The sequence below is a fragment of the Glandiceps talaboti genome, chromosome 12 (genome assembly GCF_964340395.1).
Source record: "Glandiceps talaboti chromosome 12, keGlaTala1.1, whole genome shotgun sequence".
NCBI classification, from domain to species: domain Eukaryota; kingdom Metazoa; phylum Hemichordata; class Enteropneusta; family Spengelidae; genus Glandiceps; species Glandiceps talaboti.
The window spans coordinates 10248405-10268254 of record NC_135560.1 but is presented as its reverse complement, the minus strand read 5'-3'; the positions used below and the strand labels follow the sequence as shown (position 1 = coordinate 10268254).

Sequence of the window (19850 nt, the reverse complement as noted above, 5' to 3'; positions counted from 1 at the left end):
TTGAACGGTACCCACACGCACCACTTCGTCCATATCATCCCGCACCATACGCATTCCCGAATGGCACTCAGTGTTTCTATCCACGCTTCTCCAGAACTCTCTGCCCGGTACTGCAGTTCCCGACACCATCTAGCAGCCATTTTCGACCGGTTCTTCATCTCCCAGCTGACTCTAATCTAATATCTGCTTCAGACAACATGAATAGCCATCGGACATCAAGTCATCTATCACCAGCATCTGATTCATCGCGTTCCAGCAGTCCTATTTCTGAAATATCTTCGAGTGACATTGGCGATCTGTATAATTCTCCCCGTCAATTGATAATTTGTGAAGATACACCAGCAGAATGAAAAGTAATTCCGAACTCAACACACTCTAATTCACCTTGCTGTTGACATTCCAATTATAGTATTTTCTGATATCACTTTTTGAGAACAATGAACTTATTTACCAGTGCCTGTAATTTGATGTTTAATTTTAATTCTAGTACAAATTCATTGCTTATAAGATTAAATGTATTTTATTCATTCAAAATATGCTATTGTATATCATTTTTACTACCATATAGCCCTCCCATACCATAACTCCCATCCCAAGTCCAATATATCGTAACTCCCATCCCAAGTCCAATATATCGTAACTCCCATCCCAAGTCCAATATATCGTAACTCCCATTCCAAGTCTAATATATCATAACTCCCATTCCAAGTCCAATATATCATATCTCCCATTCCAAGTCTAATATATCATATCTCCCATACCAAGTCCAATATATCATATCTCCCATTCCAAGTCTAATATATCATATCTCCCATACCAAGTCCAATATATCATATCTCCCATTCCAAGTCTAATATATCATATCTCCCATACCAAGTCCAATATATCATAACTCCCATTCTAAGTCCAATATATCATAACTCCCATACCAAGTCCAATATATCCTAACTCCCATACCAAGTCCAATATATCATAACTCCCATACCAAGTCCAATATATCATAACTCCCATTCCAAGTCTAATATATCATAACTCCCATCCCAAGTCCAACATACGATAACTCCCATTCCAAGTCCAACATACGATAACTCCCATCCCAAGTCCAATATATATGATAACTCCAATTCCAAGTCCAATATATATGATAACTCCCATTCCAATATATCACAACTTCCATACTAAGTCCAATATATCATAACTCCCATTCCAAACCCAATGTCTGATATTGTAACCAGACAGAATCATGTACATACGTACTTACATGCATGCATGCATGTATACATACACACATAGGCATACATACATACATACATACATACATACATACATACAGACACACACACACACACACACACAAAACCTTGAATGTGCTTGATCTGTTGAGCCCACGAAGATCTACAAGTACTCAAGATAGCGTTATAAATTTGCTACTCCACTGATTCTACTGTTCTACTTGTAGAGTCAAACCTAGTCTTGCTCGTCATCCATTAGGCTATCTTTTATCTCTGTTACAAGTCACTTAGCACTGAAGGCACAAGCAAGGGCATATAGCCTAGACAGAAGTAACATCATCCCTCAGCTTTTGTCCTGCAACCATCGGAGCACAGATCTGAGGTCTTACAACAAGACGAACATAAACCTATCGTACCAGAGGAACTAAAAACCACCCAATATAATGTCCATGTGTATGTGTTGGTTGTCATGACAATCAGTCTGGTTGTGTTTGACTTTATGTAATTTGCATTCGGATTATTTATCATGCCTTGCTGAAACAACTCAATACTCAAGTTCAAGAGCGCTGTTATTTCTCAAATGACATCTTTCAGTTTAGTTTATTTATAAGAAATCACACATCTCAGAACAAAAGTGTAAATGAAAAACAGTATGAAGCATATTCAGTTCTACACAGACCTTTGTAACATGAAGATGAGTGCAATCATTGAAATTAAAATTAATTGATTTAACTTTTTTAGGAAGCTTTTCTGGTAATAAGGAATACGTAATCCATAATCACTTACAGCTTTTTAAAAAAGTTAACGTTCAATACCTATATCACTTAATCATGTTTGATACAAATTTTGATCAAAATCTGCAACAGAGATTTTGGAAAGTCTCTTAAAACTAAATTGCCATGATAAGTTGTCTCTCTTGAAACATTGCGCATATATTTTTAGAATTGAGTGACAGACACAACATAACATACTGCCTTATGTATCCTGGTTCATAAATAGTATGTATAGTATAATGTTTGCTGCGATTGCTTTCAAATATACCTAGTACAATATCTACTGTGGTTCACCTCTGTGGCCATTACTGTATGCAAGGGAAAGTTCTTCTTTCAAAGGTGTGAAGATCGTATGTCAGGCAAGGAAGACCAAGCCTCACTTTCACTTCAGGCAAGGAAGATCAAGCCTCACTTTCACTTTAGGAAAGCAAGATCAAGCCTCACTTTCATGTCAGGCAAGGAAGATCAAGCCTCACTTTCACTCCAGGAAAGCAAGACCAAGCCTCACTTTCACTTCAGGAAAAGAAGATCAAGCCTCACTTTCACGTCAGGATAGCAAGATCAAGCCTCACTTTCACTCCAGGAAAAGAAGATCAAGCCTCACTTTCACGTCAGGATAGCAAGATCAAGCCTCACTTTCACTTCAGGAAAGCAAGACCAAGCCTCACTTTCACTCCAGGAAAGCAAGACCAAGCCTCACTTTCACTCCAGGAAAGCAAGATCAAGCCTCACTTTCACTTCAGGAAAGCAAGATCAAGCCTCACTTTCACTTCAGTGTGTACAAAACCATTTTCTACATTTGAAATCTGAGACTAAGTTTACAAAGAAATTACAACTGTTTACATTATACTTTAAACCTGGAAATTTTTGCTAAAACTTATTTTTGCTTATTTTGGTCACTAAGTAGTGACCAAAATACCTTCTAGGGAATAGAGTGTTATTTTGGCATTGAAGACTACATGATCTGCAAACTAACATAATCACAAATGTAAATTATATATACATTCTTGTATTTGTGCATATCATTACTAGTACATGCTACTCCATAAAGTATGATCCAAACAAGCAGAATAAAGTGACATATTCAGATGTAAAAAATAAACAAAATAAACAAAACATCTCAATTATCTTATGTTCTGGAAACAGTAAACAAAAAAGATTGGAAACATACACTGATGTTCTTTTCTATTGACATGATTCAATCTTGAAATGATTTGATTTGATTTGACATAATATTGTTGTCATTAGAAATCACATTCATTCTTAAGGTTTGACTTCATTCACTATTGCTTCTGCTGCCTTGTATTCTTCTGTTTCAGCCAATTCCTTCTCATTTTCCTAAAATAAAGAAGATCAACAGATAATAGTTATGACATAAATATAATTACAAAGGGCATACTGCCAAAGAGTGTGCCCTCTAAGCCAATTTGACGCACCACTGACGCACACAATTTCTAGTGACGTACCAAAATTTGATGTTCCCCTATCTCTTACTATGTGAAGAAATCCCAGTTTTTCTCATTTTGACTCACAACAAACTTTGGCTATCATTAGAGGGCACACTGCTACCAAACTAATCTGATTAACATATGATGTAGTGACTATGGCACAATTTCTTTATTTACCAATCTTTACTATGTTTATTGTTGTTTGTTCATTTTTGATCCACGAGTGAGTGCCTTCTTCCTATATCTGACGCAATACCATAGACATTCATGTTCAAATCCTACACTTATGAAATTATGTGTAACCAATCAGAATTTGTCTTACAGTATAGCACTGGAGGATTGAAATTAAAAACAAACAAACCACCAAACAATAACAATAACATCATTATCTGCACTCTGCACTTCAGCTCTTTTTGAACAGTGTTCTGATGTGCTGTACTTGTAAGTTTTGGTGTAAGACACGTTCTCAATGGTTGATTTGAGTAATAAACAACAACTTATCATTAGACAGAATTCTGTGATTGATAAACAAAGACATATTAACGACTGTCTGAGTTAATCTGAAATTTCATCTCAGCTCCTCACTGACCTACACAGTAGGTAAGGAGATCTTCAGATTCAAACCCGACGGATAACCTATAGACTAGAAAGAACATGAATCTGAAATGGTTCTGAAAATTAGTATGGTTAGGAATCTTTAAACACATCACAAATGCACACGAGTTTGTAACGAATACCATACATACCAGCATTGTTTGAAGTTCTGAATGTGCAGTCTTTAGTCTTCTTGTACAATCAGGAATCATAATTTTAGATTCTTGTAATACTTCTTTCTGAGTAGTCAAATTGAACATTTGAAAAAATTACAATGTCAAATTAAGAACCAGAATATGACAGAACCCTATGATGTGCAAGTGTGGTGTACATTGGGTGTTTGCATGAATGCTTGCAGTGTTCTCTGCAGCAGTACTTTCATGAGAGTAGCGAGTGAAAGTGCAACGGAAAACCCTGCAAATGTGAGTGCAAGCATGAAAAAAACATCATTTTTATAATACCTGGACAGTGGTAGTAAGAAAATGAAGGCATCAATGGTATGTGTCATCTCTATTTAAAATGTTGTACTGAATAACAACTTTGCAAGACTGTAATGTCTTAGGAACCAAACATACTTACTTCATATAATTGACATATTATGGGGATGAAATACAATAAATTTCACATTTGTATAAAGATGAACATAAAGATGAAGATATAGTTTTATTATTTTTACTTGATACGATCAATCAATCAATCAATCAATCGATCAATCAATCAATCAATCAATCAATCAATCAATCAATCAATCAATCAATCAATCAATCAATCAAGTCATTTATAAAGCACCAGCATCCAATACTTAGTAAAGTACAGTGTTGAAATCTCTGCTGAAAAGATATATTTTCAGGGTTTTTTTCTAAAGAGCTGGGCATGACCTGTGTACTTTTGATGTGTTTCCAGTGGTGAAGTGTTCCAGAGGCGTGGTAACTGCACATGAAAAGGCCAACTGCCAAATGAAATTGTTATTACCTGCTTCCTTATATCATATTCATCTTTTCCATCAGCCTCCATTTTGTTGATCTTTTCCTGTTGATCTACAACTTCTTTTTCATACATGCTCCTTTCCTTGCCGAGTCTGCAGAGAACAAGGTAAATACAACAAACACATTCAATTACTGTACATATCTTATATTATTGCATTTTTTACATTCACTGATTAGGAGTGTCTCAGATTATTAAAGTATATATCTCCATTTGACACTTTGGATCCTCAAGGATTGGTTGGTTCTCAATCCTATTCTTTTAAGACATTGTAGTTCTCCTTCGCTACCTGCTTGAAAAAAAAAAACTTGACCACAGTTCGTGAGGAACTAAAGCAATATTGACAATTTTTTAAAAAGAGTATTTTATGTTTGAGGTGATCATTGACATGATTGATGGATGAGTTTAGGGGGTGGCATGAAATGGCAGTGGAACGAGATGACAGTGGGAAGAGTTAAGTATGGGGTGAGTTGACCATGGGACAAGAAGTCAGGGACGAGCTGGTTTTGGGGCACTCAATATAGATATACCATGGAGGGGGGGGGGTGTCCCTCCGTGGATATGTACGCTGTTATGATGACAGTCGTCAGTTGTTAAATTTTTCCTTTCATTACTCACCATGGCAATGATACATGTCTTGTTTTCATACAAAACAGTTTGATGTACTCATCCCTGAGTAATGTACTCTACGAGATTAAGATATCCATGATAGATGACGTTATGTTGTATGACTCATTCTAATGCATTATGATGGTGTAGACCTCGGGGATGTGCAGACTGCTATGTCATACTATGATACACGTGATCGCGTTACATGCATTCGTCAAACACGTCTTGCCTTGTTTTCGAGCATATACTCACCTTTTCACAACTCCGGTTTTGATTTTGAGTTGACGAATTCTAGGGTCTGCGGCAGCCATTTTCGGAATTTTGATTTACGTCCGCTGGGTGATCGATAACTGGATGGAAGAGGGACTTGTGAATTTTCAAATTCGTTAGAAGTGGTATTTACGCCAATGCGCTTGCGCAGTGTCAGAGGTCAATCTAAGGTCATAGGTTATTCAAAGATTATTTGCAAAACAAAAGATCCTCCCGGATGCTAATGAACCCGGAAGGGCAGTGCAGTAGTGTCGAGTGTGAGTGTGCAGTGTTGACATACGTGTCGTTTGCCCGTCAACTCATAACTGAATTTGGAAGAGGACGGACTGTGAATTTCAGAATTACTTCTGTAGCGTACTGAAACTGTGACCAAATTCGTATTGAGTGAGGTTACTATACATGTTGTACACTTACGGCAAAGTGACTTTGAGTTACATCTCTGACCACCGAACAATGAAGGTCCTGTTGCTGGCTTTGTTTCTCTGGGCTGCAGTGGTGTCATGCCACGACCATTTCGACGAGCCCCCACCAACGCCATGTGGAGGAAAAAGCAAATACAGTGCTGCATGCAATGATTTGGAGAGTGGTGCCGATATTCATGTTGATCACCATCATGGACATGATCACCATCACCATCACCATGACCACGACCATGACCACCATCATCATGACCATGACCACCACCATGATCATTACCATGGTGACCATGACCATCATCATCATCATCACCATGATGACCATGATCATCATCACCATAGCGACCATGATCATGAACAAGATAATCCCGTTGATGATCAGAATCAGCTGCAAGATGATCAGCCAGAATCATCTCCAGAACTGACTCACAAGGAAATGTTTAAAAGAGGACACATGCAGCCATTTGGTTATCACCGTCCACCAGATGGTGAAGTTGAAGAATTAAACTACATGATTGCTCCAGAGGACTTCTATCAACATTTTGTTGCCAAACACAGACCTGTACTTTTCAAAGGCATGGCAAAACATTGGAAAGCCTATAACTCATGGACGGACTCGTACCTCAGAGAGAAATATGGTGACTTGGAATTCAAGATGGAAACAAAAGATGATGATAAAACTGTTTTTCTGTCAAGCAGAAAACTGAATGATTTCTTAGATGCGTATGAGACAGGCAACTTGTACTTAGTGGACGAAGTAGCACCAGAAATGAGAGATGAAGTAACGATGCCACTCTGTTTGCGATGCGAAGAAATCAGTACCAAGTTCTTTGTGACCTATTTTTGGATGAGCAGCGGAGGAACAAACTCTTCCATCCACGAAGACACTGACGAGAATATGTTATGTGTAATCAGGGGTTCAAAAAGAACTTTGTTGATATCACCATCATACTCTCATGATTTGTATGCAGATGATGCCAATGTACTTGGTAAGTGGGAATCACTATATGAAAAGACAGACAATACTTTGAACTTTGACTACATTTTATTTGGCAGATAAAAAATTCTGACTACAGACTGTGTATATCACTCTTAATTTATCATAGCAATTTAAGGAAATATACTGCTATTGCTTGTAGTTCTAAAAAATACGTAAGTAGATTTTTGGGGGATTTTTAGGATTTTTTTCATGTGTGAGTGTCTGTTTTTTCTGAGTTCAGGTAGTTATGTTTTCCATCATTTTCCATGTGGTCTTTTTGTTATTGGTTTCTCCTCATCAGATGTACACCCATTACAAATTGGAAGAACAGTTTTATATTGTCTTTTTAAGTTGATGTCAGGTTCCACATCCAATATTTCTTGATTTTATTTTTTTTCTTCTGGAATACGTAAAAAAAAAAGTTTAAGGGTGGCAGTGAAAACCTAGATCATGGTTTGGGTAACCGGAACCAAACAATTTTTTTTAGCACCTTAGAATTTAGCAGTAAAAGTGATTCTGTTTTCAAGCTGATTTACAGTATTTTGGCACAAATGATGTTTTAGTTCGTTTGTTCATTCATCATTCATAATTATTTCATTCATTTATTCATTCATTCATTCATTCATTCATTCATTCATGCAAGCCATGACATATTTTTTTCCACTGATGTAACAAAACAGACCACACAATGTTTCTGTTTTGATATGCTATAAATATTGAAGGAAAGGGCCAATCAAACACATTTACACTTTTAGATAGCTTTTCTTTGTGTATTTAATCAATTTTTATGTGAATTTTACAAATAAATTGTCTCATTATTATGTTAACAAAATTCCTCAACAGGTTTTTCCCCAGTACCAGCAGACAAAGTAGACCTAGAGAAATACCCAAGAGTTATGAATGTGAGATACACTGTGGCCAACATGGAGGAAGGTGATATGCTGTATTTGCCTCAAATGTGGTGGCATCAGGTATTTACAACTATTTCATATATATATCAGAGATTACTTGCACTGGTGTAAGTGCATACTGGGGATATTTTCACTGTAGTGCAATATGGAAAACATTGTTGCATACCTGCATGCAAATGATATGCAAATGAGGACACAATAGTTCACTACACATGAAATCATGTGATCTTGTACTGTATGATTTTTATGGAAATTTGCCATTTCGGATAAGCATATATAATAATAACAGAACCCCATGCCACGTGAGTTCCAGTGTGGGTACTCAGGGTATTTACACTCATGCTTACAGTGCTGCACTTTCACTTGTTAAGCTCATGAAAGTATGAGTGCAGAGAACACTGCAAGCACTCATGCAACTATCCTGAGTATGCCACACTGTCATATCATTGTCTTAGCTAGGGTGCCTTCCATTCAATCTCAGACCACCACCCATCTCCATTCTGATACTATATATAACCATAGACCCTTTCATGTAGGGTCTATGGTATAACAATGCTAAAGAGTAGGTCACATTTGCATATTTACAAAAGCTTACATAAGGATTCTAAAAGAAAAGAGCAAACTGTTATGTAATATTCCAGAATACTGGATATGCAACAAATGGGTATGTGACAGAAAATGCTGATGGTGAATTGAAAAAGATTTAAATACCCTGAATTTTGATAATACATGATTATATACATGTACCACTGTCAATGTAAAAAAAGTTGAAGTAAAAAGACTGCTAATGGCAATGTGTACTACTGAAATTGTATTTTTGAAGGTAAATTCAGGAAAGGGTAGGCAACAAGCAGTAGCAATGTGGTGGAAGTCTAAACCATGGTGGAAAAGTTCTGATAAACATGCTATGCCTAGAGATCCTGAAGATGCCAAAAATGGTAAGGTTGTTGTGTTATCATCTTCGCAAACCACGGCCTGTGTTACGGCAACGTTCTTAATGAGCCTATGTTTCAAAATGTAGTGGTAGAAATAATAACTCTGGCTCGCGAGAATGTTGTGTGTGTTTTTTTGTACCATAAACAAAATATGTTATCAAGAATGTAACTATAGGGACAACACCATGTTCATACATTTTCTTTGTTGAGAGAATGTACATCTTAGCAATTCAAATGGATGTCTGCTCCTTCTTGATGTTGTTGTTGTTGTTGTTGTTGTCGTTGTTGTCATCATTGCCTGATGTAGTGTTACTATTGTTGTTGTTGTTGTTGTTGTCATAGTTTTAAGTGTAATTGAATGTAGAGTGATAGTAGAATGAATGTGTGAGGGAGGAGTTGGGAGGGGAATGTGTGTGTATGTGTGTGTGTGTGTGTGTGTGTGTGTGTGTGTGTGTGTGTGTGTGTGTGTGTGTGTGTTCAGTGCTGAGCGAACATTATAAACTAATTACTGTGGTCTTGTTACTGACATAGTTATGTAATGAAACTGTCAAACAATTACTGTCACCTCATTATCCAAGAAGTCCCTTAAAGTAATTATGTGATAAATGACAGAGGGTTTAGAGAGGCTGTAATTTTCACCAGGCTGACATGCAAAGATACGTCAGTGTTTACAAGTTCTGTTGATTAGGCTATTGGTATGTAAAGATGTGCATAGAGTTCAGAACACATCTCCAGTAATAGCATAGTTAGATACACATACAAAAGAATTAGTTGAATTTGCCTGGTTTCCACAAGATTTAATGTCTTCAAAAGTGTCTGTGACTGTGTATTTTACCAGATAATAATCAGATTACAAAAACAGTGCTCAATTAAGAAGTTAGTTTCACTTTAACTAAATTTTGTATCTTTTTTGACCATCAGATCTTAGCAGTGCAGAGAGGAAGTTTTCGTTCAGTAGTATATTAGCGTACTATGAAAGATGGATACAGAAAACAGGTCATCTGGTCCCCAGACCTAAATGTGAATCACAGTATAAAACTATGGCTGACTTCCATTTTGAGTCTGATAACTACGAAACAGAAATGAATGTTGGTATCGAAGGTGATGAGGTGAGAAATTCAAACTTGAATTTACTGTATGACGTAATATTGAATTTTAACTTTTACGTCAAGTGTATGAGGTGAGAAATTCAAACTTGAATTTACTGTATGACATAATATTGAATTTTAACTTTCACGTCAAGTGTATGAGGTGAGAAATTCAAACTTGAATTTACTGTATGACGTAATATTGAATTTTAACTTTTACGTCAAGTGTATGAGGTGAGAAATTCAAACTTGAATTTACTGTATGACGTAATATTGAATTTGAACTTTTACATCAAGTGTATGAGGTGAGAAATTCAAACTTGAATTTACTGTATGACGTAATATTGAATTTTAACTTTTATGTCATTCTTCGTTAAAGTGGCCATATGGATGATGATTGGGTCTTTATTTTGGGGGATTTTTAATTTATTAAACAATTTTATTATGGCATCCTACTTGAAAAATCAATGTGCAACAACATATGCAAAATTCTTGTTTGTAATTCAGTAATTAAATTGCAAAATCATAATAAAGGTCTAAAATGTTTGTTATTGTACGCATAAACAAACTTTTACGCATTTTTTTTAGCTTTTTGCCGCAATGTGTTGCGTTACAAACACAGACTTGGTATATGTTGTTTGACATTGATTTTTCAAGTAGGAAGCCATAATAAAATTATTTTATGAATTAAAAAAATCCAAAATAAATACTCAATCATCATCCAATCATATGGCCAATTTAAAGGCCCATGTCAGGTTAGAATTAAAACTTGGATAAAAAAAACCCAGTCGTTTGGCAGAGCTATAGAAAGGTTGGTCCTAAAAGACTAACTCTATCATATCCTTATGACTCCATTAATAAGATAACACCAATGCGAGAACCTGAGATTCAAACTTTCGAATATTATTAAAATTCAACTAAAATACCTTATATATTCTCTGAGAAGTCTCTTTTTTAAAGGGAACATTACTTTTCACCATGTACTTTTTCATATATTTGATGTTTAACGTGTTCAGTTTTGTTGTTTTTGGCAGGAGGAACATATTGATAGAGAGTGTGAGTTTGACCAATCCAACCCAAACAATCCCTGTGCAGTATGTAATGCCAGTGAAGAGGAAGACGAAGACGAAATAGAATGTGTCAAGTTAATCCTTGAATATTGCTCTAAGCACGATGACAGAGGTTGTGTTGTCATGCTACCACAACACCTCAATAGGCTCGACCAAGAACAATATCGGGAAATTCTAGAGGAATTGTCTAAGCAGTAAACAGTAGTATAGGCATGTAATGATAAATTATTACTCTGGTGATCGAAGCTTTGGTTTACTATTAAAATGATTAGACACAAACTAAAACTATTGTCGTAACATGTTGATACAACAGTGATAAGCTGGATGGATGTTGGTTTAATTATAGTCTCAGTAGGGCAGCTCTCTGAAAGTTTTAGTTCTATAAACTTGCAGTGTATTGTTTTTGGACTTCCAATGTTTACACTATCTTGATCACAGGGTGATTAGATTCACACAGCAGAAGAACTACTATCACCTACTTGTGTAGTCTACGAGGTTGAAGAACAATAGATTTAGTTTTGTGGCTGTCTTACTACGGTAGTAGTAAACCGAAGCCTCAATTACGATGTAGATTTCATCTATAATATTTCATGCTGACAAAATCGCTCATTATTTTGGACTGTAGTAATTTAGTCATCATCAGGAGTAACCAACTTATTTCAATATGAAGAATTTGGTTCTGTACAAGAATCATTCTTACTCACTCCATGTGGCACCACTGTTAAGATATTACTAGTCCTAAACTATGGGATTCAAACATTGCACTGGTGGTGGTGGTGGTGGTAGTGGTACCACTTTGCATACAGCCTTCATACTTGCCACTACAGATCATGGAGTGGTCCCTCCAAGATCTATGTGAACCGTACCCTCTAAGATCTATATTAACCCACCATGATCTATGTTAACCTCCATGATCTATGTGAACCCTCTAAGATGTATGTACACCCTCCAAGATCCATGTGAATCCTCCAATATCCATGAAAACTCTCCAGGATCTATGTGAACATTCCAGGATCTATGTGAACCCTCCAGGATCGATGCAAACCATCCATGATCTATGTTGTTGTCTAAAAGTAAGTCCATTTTGCAACCCCAAAATATTACAAATATAAAGAGTGAGTACCGGTATATGTTGAAGTTGATTTGGTAACATTTTCAGGGTTTGTTTATTGTGATATATTTAAGATCACAATAATAATTTATTGACCATGAATGTATTGTCTTTTAGCTCTAAACTCTTTGTAGCTTATTTCTTAACTTCAGTTTACATTTGTGAACTTCTCCAGCCATACACACAGAGTCACACTGTACGTTTTACAATCAAGAATCTGCTTACAACAACAAATTACAGACAAGTTACCTATAGAGGTCATTCATTCTCATATACTCATATGTCGCCCCCAAACTATGGAACTCTTTGCCACTTGACATTCACCAAGCCTCCAGGAGCCTGGATAGACTTTAAGATATGTGTGCTGTTCGACCCTCACCGTCCTTCTGGATAACGTCAAAACAAAACCGAAGACTTAGTATGTTCACCAAAGCCTATGGTGTGCTTTAGCCATTGAGCACTACTAAACAGAACATTGCTCTGAAATTGGCACTACAGAATTTTGATTGATTGATTGATTTATCTAAAAGAATCGTTGCAGGAAAATAAATCAGCATGAAGATGGCATCACTTTCACTTGAAAAATTCTGAGTAACCAGCATATCTTTTTCAATATAAATTCAATCATATTAAATGTGGGTATAGAAGGTAGCCAAAATGTTATCCACCAAAGTGAAGTGGTGCGGTAGGTGAAAACTTCGAATTTTAAGCTAAAATGTTTGTGTTGATATAAAAAAAATTGTCATAATTTTGTAGTGAACAGTTTTGTAGACTTCTTACTGGCAAAAGAAACTTTTAGTTACAGCCACTTCACAGTGTATATTTAGACATGGGAATATGGTATAGTAATAAAATAGAACATTTCTAGTCAGACTTTAAAATCTTTCTCAAATGTTTGCTTTTGTCTTGTCGGCAGCATTATCCACAGGGATATACTTCATTGAGTCCATAGTATTCATTCTTGTAATATTATTATCATTTTAGTGCAAGTTCAAGAACCCCACAATCTAAGCTTATTACACAAATCAAGGTGTCTTGAACAGTACAGTGTGATTGAGACGATATGAGATTTCACAATATAACATGAGTATAGATGTCATTATGGCAACAAATGCATAGCTGTCACTATGGCAACAGATGTATTCTTTTGTACACCAAGGTTATATTTCTAAGTAACATAATTTGTAATATTTGCACAATTCTGTATTTTACAATTTATGGCACCTAAGTATCTTGTGACACTGTGATAAATAAACATCTATTTTGGGAACAATTTTTTTCTCTCATTTTAATTTGTTGTATCTCTCATTTTAATTTGTTGTATGAATGTATGCTCACGCCAGCTTCTAGAGGTGCATTCTGGGAGTGGAATAGAACAACATCTATCACAGTTTTGTTTACTGTACATGTAAAATAGTTACAACATAGCCAGTGTTGACAATACAACAGTTACATATCATGTCACCCTAATAGCTAGCACCCGCATGTTGTAACCAATGGGTTCTTATATAACCTTAGGTGTGGGGGTGAAATTCAAGTCTTACCACTAGGTGGCGCTATTCATAACTGAAGTGCATACAGTAAATCTATTGTTCCAGAAAAAAACACACACGCAAACCCATTTTATTTTGACATCCATAATTTTAATACATTGAGGCGTTGTTTACAATTGCCATACTTTCATTCTTCTTAATAATAACGCTATGCTGTCAGACAAATTTTCAATTCTCTTGGTTTATACTAAACACAATAAATAAAATCCTTTATTTAATACTCTTCTATTCAAAAAAATTCACAATCACAGTCCAGGTATGTCAACCTCTTCACATCGAAATTTCTTGGTGGCTAATTTGATTAAAATGGCATTTCATGCTAAATGGTATCTTTGGAAATAAACTTCCAAACATTTTCTTCTACGCGGTCTCCCTCCATTGATAAATGTCAGTGGGCAACACATGACTTTAAATGTCACTCTATGATTACAGAGTGGATTTGGAAGATCTGTCTGCGGTTTGTCCCTCAGAAACAACAAGTGGAAGAGGGGGGTGTTGTTATAAAAGGGAGTCATTGTACTGGGTCCAAGATACAGCTGTTCTCTGCTTCTTCATGAGACAAAATATCAGTTGAATTTATGGATCACAAAGTATAGAGACACATTAAAGTAGTCATATGAATGAGGATTGGGTATTTATTTTGGATTTTTTTAATTTATAAAACAATTTTATCATGGCTTCCTTCTTGAAAAATCAACATGAAACAATGTATGCCATGTCTGTGTTTGTAACTTGATAAGCTACAAAAAGCATTGTAAATGTGTAAAAAGTTTGTCACTTACAAACATTTTACACATTTTTTTTTTTTTTTTTTTTAGCTTTTTTGCAATGTAATGACTTACAAGCAGTCTTGGTCACTGTTGTTTCACTTTGAGTAGGAAGCCATGACAAAATTGTTTTATAAATTAAAAAATCCAAAATAAATATCCAATCCTCATCCATATGGCCATGTTACATGTAAAATGTCATGGAATATGTTCTTACATTGGAATTAAAGGGCTTTTAGAAGCATTTAATTTGAAAGAAATTCAACTCAAGATTTAGTACTTGGTTACTTTGTAGACAGTATATTATGAATTTTTCAGAATGCTTCAAAATATTACTTCGAAATATGATTTCATCTTGAGAATGGAGATCTATTACCAAAACGCTGACTTTGTCTTGTTGAAAGAATGCAAAAGTTTCATCAACAATTTTACGTCAGTCTTGCAAGCCACAGCATATTTTACAAGACAGTGCTGTAAAAGAGGCTGCAGTTTACAATCGATGTTTTGAAGTTGTAGTACAACACACGCAGCATGGGAAAGACATGTGGACCTCCTAGGTGAGTGTAAAATTTGAGCTTCTATATCAGATAGAAGGTACTTCCAGGAGCTGTGCACCATGAGAACATACTCTTTTAATTCTAATGAGATTCCATATTCCATAACATCATTGTCAGTGTGGTAGATAGATCTCAAATCTATTCACTCTCATCTTTCTATATATATATGATCTAGAAAACAGCTGTAACCATTGCAGAAAACTGAACAGAAATATCTATGTGTATATTTCTGATATAAAGCTACATGATCAGCTATGTAATACTTACATAAAACACAAAACTTAAACTTAAACTGAAGTTTAATCTCTTGAAAGAAATGTTCAAATCATAAGGAAACTACGGATGTGAACTACAAAATATAAATGTCTAAAATTAAAAATGAACTGAAATTCTAAGTACAAAGCCTGTTGGAAATGAAATATATTTAGGCACTTGTCCAAAGCTGGGTACATTTGGGGATGTACTTGATTGGCTGACAACTCCTTCATGTAAAAAGTATACACCTGTGCACTGGCCAATAAGAATAGAGATAAATTGTTTAAGTGATTCCTTACACTAGTGTGCACCTGTTAAACAGCTTAATAGAGATGCCATGGTTGAGAGGATCATTATGCAAACATATGCCTGTGCCCTGGCCAATCAAGGTAAAGATCCATTATGCTAATCTGCACCTGCAGAGGTGTGCATTAACCCATCAGGATAAAGCTACTGAAAACAGCAATGAGGTTCCTTCTACAAAAGTTACAAACAATTCAAAAATCAATGTACTTTCTCTTTCACCCTGGCAGTATAGCTTCTCAGATACCCTTGTTTCTTCCACAGTTACATTTTGAAATCCTAAAATGTAATGCTAGACGTCGAAAAAAAAAAATTGTACAATACTGATACAAATAACAAGTAAACCAAATACCTAAAGCACCATTGGTTGCAAAAATTACTGAATTTCATGATAATACGTTACCAACCCTAACCCTAAGAAGCCTTCTACCCTATTTTTAGGGTATATAGTTCTATAGACTTCTAGAAATCAAGGACTTCTATAGTCTGTAAGGTACACCGTGACGGGGCGCCCTCACACATCAGTCAACCCTTCGGCAGCCAGTGAAGAAGGAACGACACGACACGACGGATCTTACAGTCTAGGACTTCTATAGTTAAAAATATCATGTATGTTAGTAACGTTCTGGTGCCTGTTAAACTTCTATGCAAAAAATATATACAACACTACATCCCATATAAACAGACATCAATCTCTGTATTCCTAATGAACCTTTAGCTTCTTACATGGACGTTCCATGTTTTGACCTGTGATGGAGTGACTGTATACTTCCCTGTTATTGATCCTGATGCTTCCCAATTTTAAATTCGTTGCACAAAAAAACGAGAATGCCCAAACTAATTATCAACTTATAGAATATGCTGTTACGTGAATGGAGAATTGTCTTTGGAAAGTAATTTTCACACATTTTTATGGCACTATTGAGTTAAAGTTGAACACTACAATGAATAGAATTTGTTTCATTATAAACATCAGATCTTTCGCCATGACTTGCACCCACACAACATGTCTTAGAGACAGTACATGGCTATGTTAGTGAGTAAAGGAGTACTACATCTAACATATATTCATAATTGGACGTATTGCATCACTCCTTGAGGCTCTCCTTCATAATTTTCCACGTCCCAATATTTCATGAATTACTATGGAAACTAAATATATAAGTTGGCATTCTAGCAATCCAACTATAGTGTGTTCTCAAGTGGTCCTTGTGGTGCAAAATTTATGACACAGTTACCAAACAATCACAGAGAAAATGTTAAAACTTTGACCTAGCTGAATGTAAATACAGTATACAGAGATAGGCTAGCTAGCCAAATAATTATTAAAGCTCTCGTAACTGTAATGGCAACTATTTTTTTCTCATAGTTTTTTACTTGCAATTCTTGTAATTGTGGCGTCAGTTTACTATGATAGACACAAATTAAATCTACTGTTGTTAAATGTGGTAGATACACATATGGGTGATAGTAGTTCCTCTGTTGCGTGATTCTAATCACCCTGTAATCAAGCTAGTGTAACTATTGGAGTCCCAGAACAGTACACTGCAAGTTTATGGAACTAGCTTTCTAAGAGTCACGCTACTGAGACTATAATTAAACCAATGTCTATTCAATAACTTATCACTTTTGTATCAACATGTTACAATAGATTTAGTTTGTGTCTATCTTAGTAAACCAAAGCCTCAAATACCAGAATATATTAATGTTGTTTTTAGTGATGCCTATTTGATTACCTAGTGATGACACTCTATCAACAGCCCCACAAGTCATGTTGACAAAACGATTAAATGGCCCATACCCTGATTCACATCTATTTACATACAGACATCAAGCAAGTGTACACAGTACATCGACTAATAGAGAGGTAACTCAGATAATCAGAACGACATCATTTCAATTTGGTGTATTTTTCAATGAGCTTAAATGAATGAAAAATGGTGAACGTTAGTTCTTCAACTTAGGCCTTTAAACATACAAAAACAAAATGTTGTAAGTATGTTACGATCGTCTCCTACTTTATGTCACCATTACAAATGAACGTCTAATCATGTATCCAGAAGATGACAGATTTTTCACCAACAAAAACTTTACGTGGCTTATGTTTCCTACTCACCGCATATCTGGACAGATATTTTTAATTTTTTTATTTTCGAAAGCTAGATATTATTGACAGCTTCCTTGTTCTCTGTTACAAATAATTAAATGATGACACATTCACACCGTTTTTGACGGATGAAATTGTCTCGTGAACATTTTATTTTAGTACATGTGGATTTTTTTTTGTGGTACACTATGCTATCTCGAGTCTGACATGGTTATATATATTGACATGAAATTGGAAGATGACATTTCCTCGCAAAAACACATGCACACTCTAGATGCTACTGTTGGTTTTTTGGGCCTAATTTTACAGTATGTTGGAATATTCACAACAGTTATTTCTATTTCACTGTGGTCCTTAATCAGCTACAAAAAAATGCCATGACAGTAGAAAAAGGACAACTGGTAGAGGTATGCATAGGTGGGTTATTATACACTTACTTACAACATGGTGGTATCTAGAATGTATAGGTTAAAACTTTGCCACAACACTAATCAAAAGTTACCAACACTCTTTTGACACAACATACAGTTTTATTTCTATCTGGGAAAAAAACCACAAATCAAAGTTTTTTACAAATTATTTTCCTTTTACTCTAGTTCTTCATATGTCACAAAAAAAACACAACAGCATCTTTTTTGAGACTGAGTCGACGGAACACAGCACAGTTACACATCATGATATACACACAACTATTTACACCAACTGTACCTGTATACACCCCTGTTATTTTCTTCATATTGGAATATTCCGACATTACGTTTCTCAAACTGAGGTCGTACCATTGTACAGCAGGGAATACACACAGGTAGAATACAGAAAGATGAACGCTAAATGTTACAATGAGGATGATCTACTGGGAAGCCATGTCTGTAAATTGTTACTGATACTATCTAACCTAACAGGTTCAAAGTAATTATCTACAGAACCCCCCCCCCCCCACCCTCACCCTCCCCACCTCCCACATATAGATACCCTGAAACTAACCCGATCACTTGACTTTGCAGAGAGAATTTTTTAGATCTTTAACAAGCATATTGCCTATAACCATTTTTTCACAATTGACTGTAATATTTGCTGATCCACTTTCACTGGATTTAACGGTAACAAGGCAGAGTGAACCACCAGACGCTGTGCGGCCAGCAAACCTGTATACCCTGCTATCCACGTCCGTTACAGGGACAACTTGGACGTTGGCTACTTCAGCTGTGCGTTGGTGAATTGTTGATGTCTCATTGTTAGCAGTTGGTATCTCTGTTTTGCCTGTATTTTCATTCATTCCTCGTAGTTTACCTAAGTGTGTAAAAAAATAATTTGGCAACGGTTTTAAAACTGAACACTTTAGTTTAATTGATGGCTATGACATGGCACTGTGTTATTAGGCTGGTGTGTTTGGTATCATGTATTAAGATATACATAGCATTTTCTTCTTCTTTTTCTTCGTTACTAAATGTCTTTTTGCGAAATACAGTTAAAATATCATTCTTCCACCACATTTGTGAAAGAGTCTTAACTCAACGTGTCACAGATTTTAGTATTTGTACATCCATACATTAATCCCACTCAGACATTTCCATATTATTCCCAAACATTTTTGCTTTGTTCAGCTAAGGCAAATATGAGTTACCTAAGTGGCCTTGTCACGACAAGTCACTAGAAGAGTTGTGACAAACCCCCTAGGTCACAAGTATTTTCTAGCTGAATGAACAAATAGAGAATAATACAATTACACTTCCTCAGCATAATTCATGAGATATCAGGAAAAATAATGGAATATATTTGGAATATATTGTCTCATATTTCAAGCATCATAGAACCAGTGCTATAGACTGGTTATAAAAACCCATCTTTTTGTTCAAACATCTTCAATTTGGTTTGTGTGTAGTATAAT

The 19850-nt window shown here is 35.7% G+C and overlaps 3 protein-coding genes across 3 annotated transcripts in view; 1 reads left to right on the top strand and 2 right to left on the bottom strand.

Annotated features, from left to right (window-relative positions):
• Positions 1-1828: 1828 nt before the first annotated feature.
• Positions 1829-6036, bottom strand: LOC144443498 (tubulin-specific chaperone A-like). The gene is made up of 4 exons (XM_078132991.1): positions 5893-6036; positions 5020-5125; positions 4200-4286; positions 1829-3343 (listed from the first exon to the last, which is right to left on the bottom strand). The coding sequence occupies exons 1-4, from the start codon at positions 5949-5951 to the stop codon at positions 3269-3271; spliced, it is 327 nt and encodes a 108-aa protein (XP_077989117.1). The 5' UTR covers positions 5952-6036; the 3' UTR covers positions 1829-3268.
• A 327-nt stretch (positions 6037-6363) lies between these two features.
• LOC144443519 (uncharacterized) lies at positions 6364-13616 on the top strand. The gene is made up of 5 exons (XM_078133026.1): positions 6364-7315; positions 8149-8276; positions 9040-9154; positions 10073-10260; positions 11274-13616. Exons 1-5 carry the CDS (start codon positions 6364-6366, stop codon positions 11505-11507), a joined length of 1617 nt encoding a protein of 538 aa, XP_077989152.1. The 3' UTR covers positions 11508-13616.
• A 446-nt stretch (positions 13617-14062) lies between these two features.
• The window catches only part of LOC144443769 (AP-3 complex subunit beta-2-like), a 28126-nt gene continuing 22338 nt past the window's right edge, over positions 14063-19850 (bottom strand). The window contains exon 22 of the mRNA XM_078133315.1: positions 14063-19252. Within this exon, the coding sequence (XP_077989441.1) occupies positions 18951-19252 (302 nt within the window). The 3' untranslated portion in view covers positions 14063-18950. The remainder of the gene's footprint in view (positions 19253-19850) is intronic.

Bases quoted from the DNA above. Each gene is read 5' to 3' on its own strand.
- LOC144443519 (XM_078133026.1), top strand. From the start codon at position 6,364: ATGAAGGTCCTGTTGCTGGCTTTGTTTCTCTGGGCTGCAGTGGTGTCA. The intron at 7,316-8,148 runs GTAAGTGGGAAT...ATTCCTCAACAG, and splicing joins AGATGATGCCAATGTACTTG to GTTTTTCCCCAGTACCAGCA. The intron at 8,277-9,039 runs GTATTTACAACT...GTATTTTTGAAG, and splicing joins CTCAAATGTGGTGGCATCAG to GTAAATTCAGGAAAGGGTAG.
- LOC144443498 (XM_078132991.1), bottom strand. From the start codon at position 5,951: ATGGCTGCCGCAGACCCTAGAATTCGTCAACTCAAAATCAAAACCGGA. The intron at 5,126-5,892 runs GTGAGTATATGC...TGTTCTCTGCAG, and splicing joins AAAACCGGAGTTGTGAAAAG to ACTCGGCAAGGAAAGGAGCA. The intron at 4,287-5,019 runs GTAATAACAATT...TTGACTACTCAG, and splicing joins AATATGATATAAGGAAGCAG to AAAGAAGTATTACAAGAATC.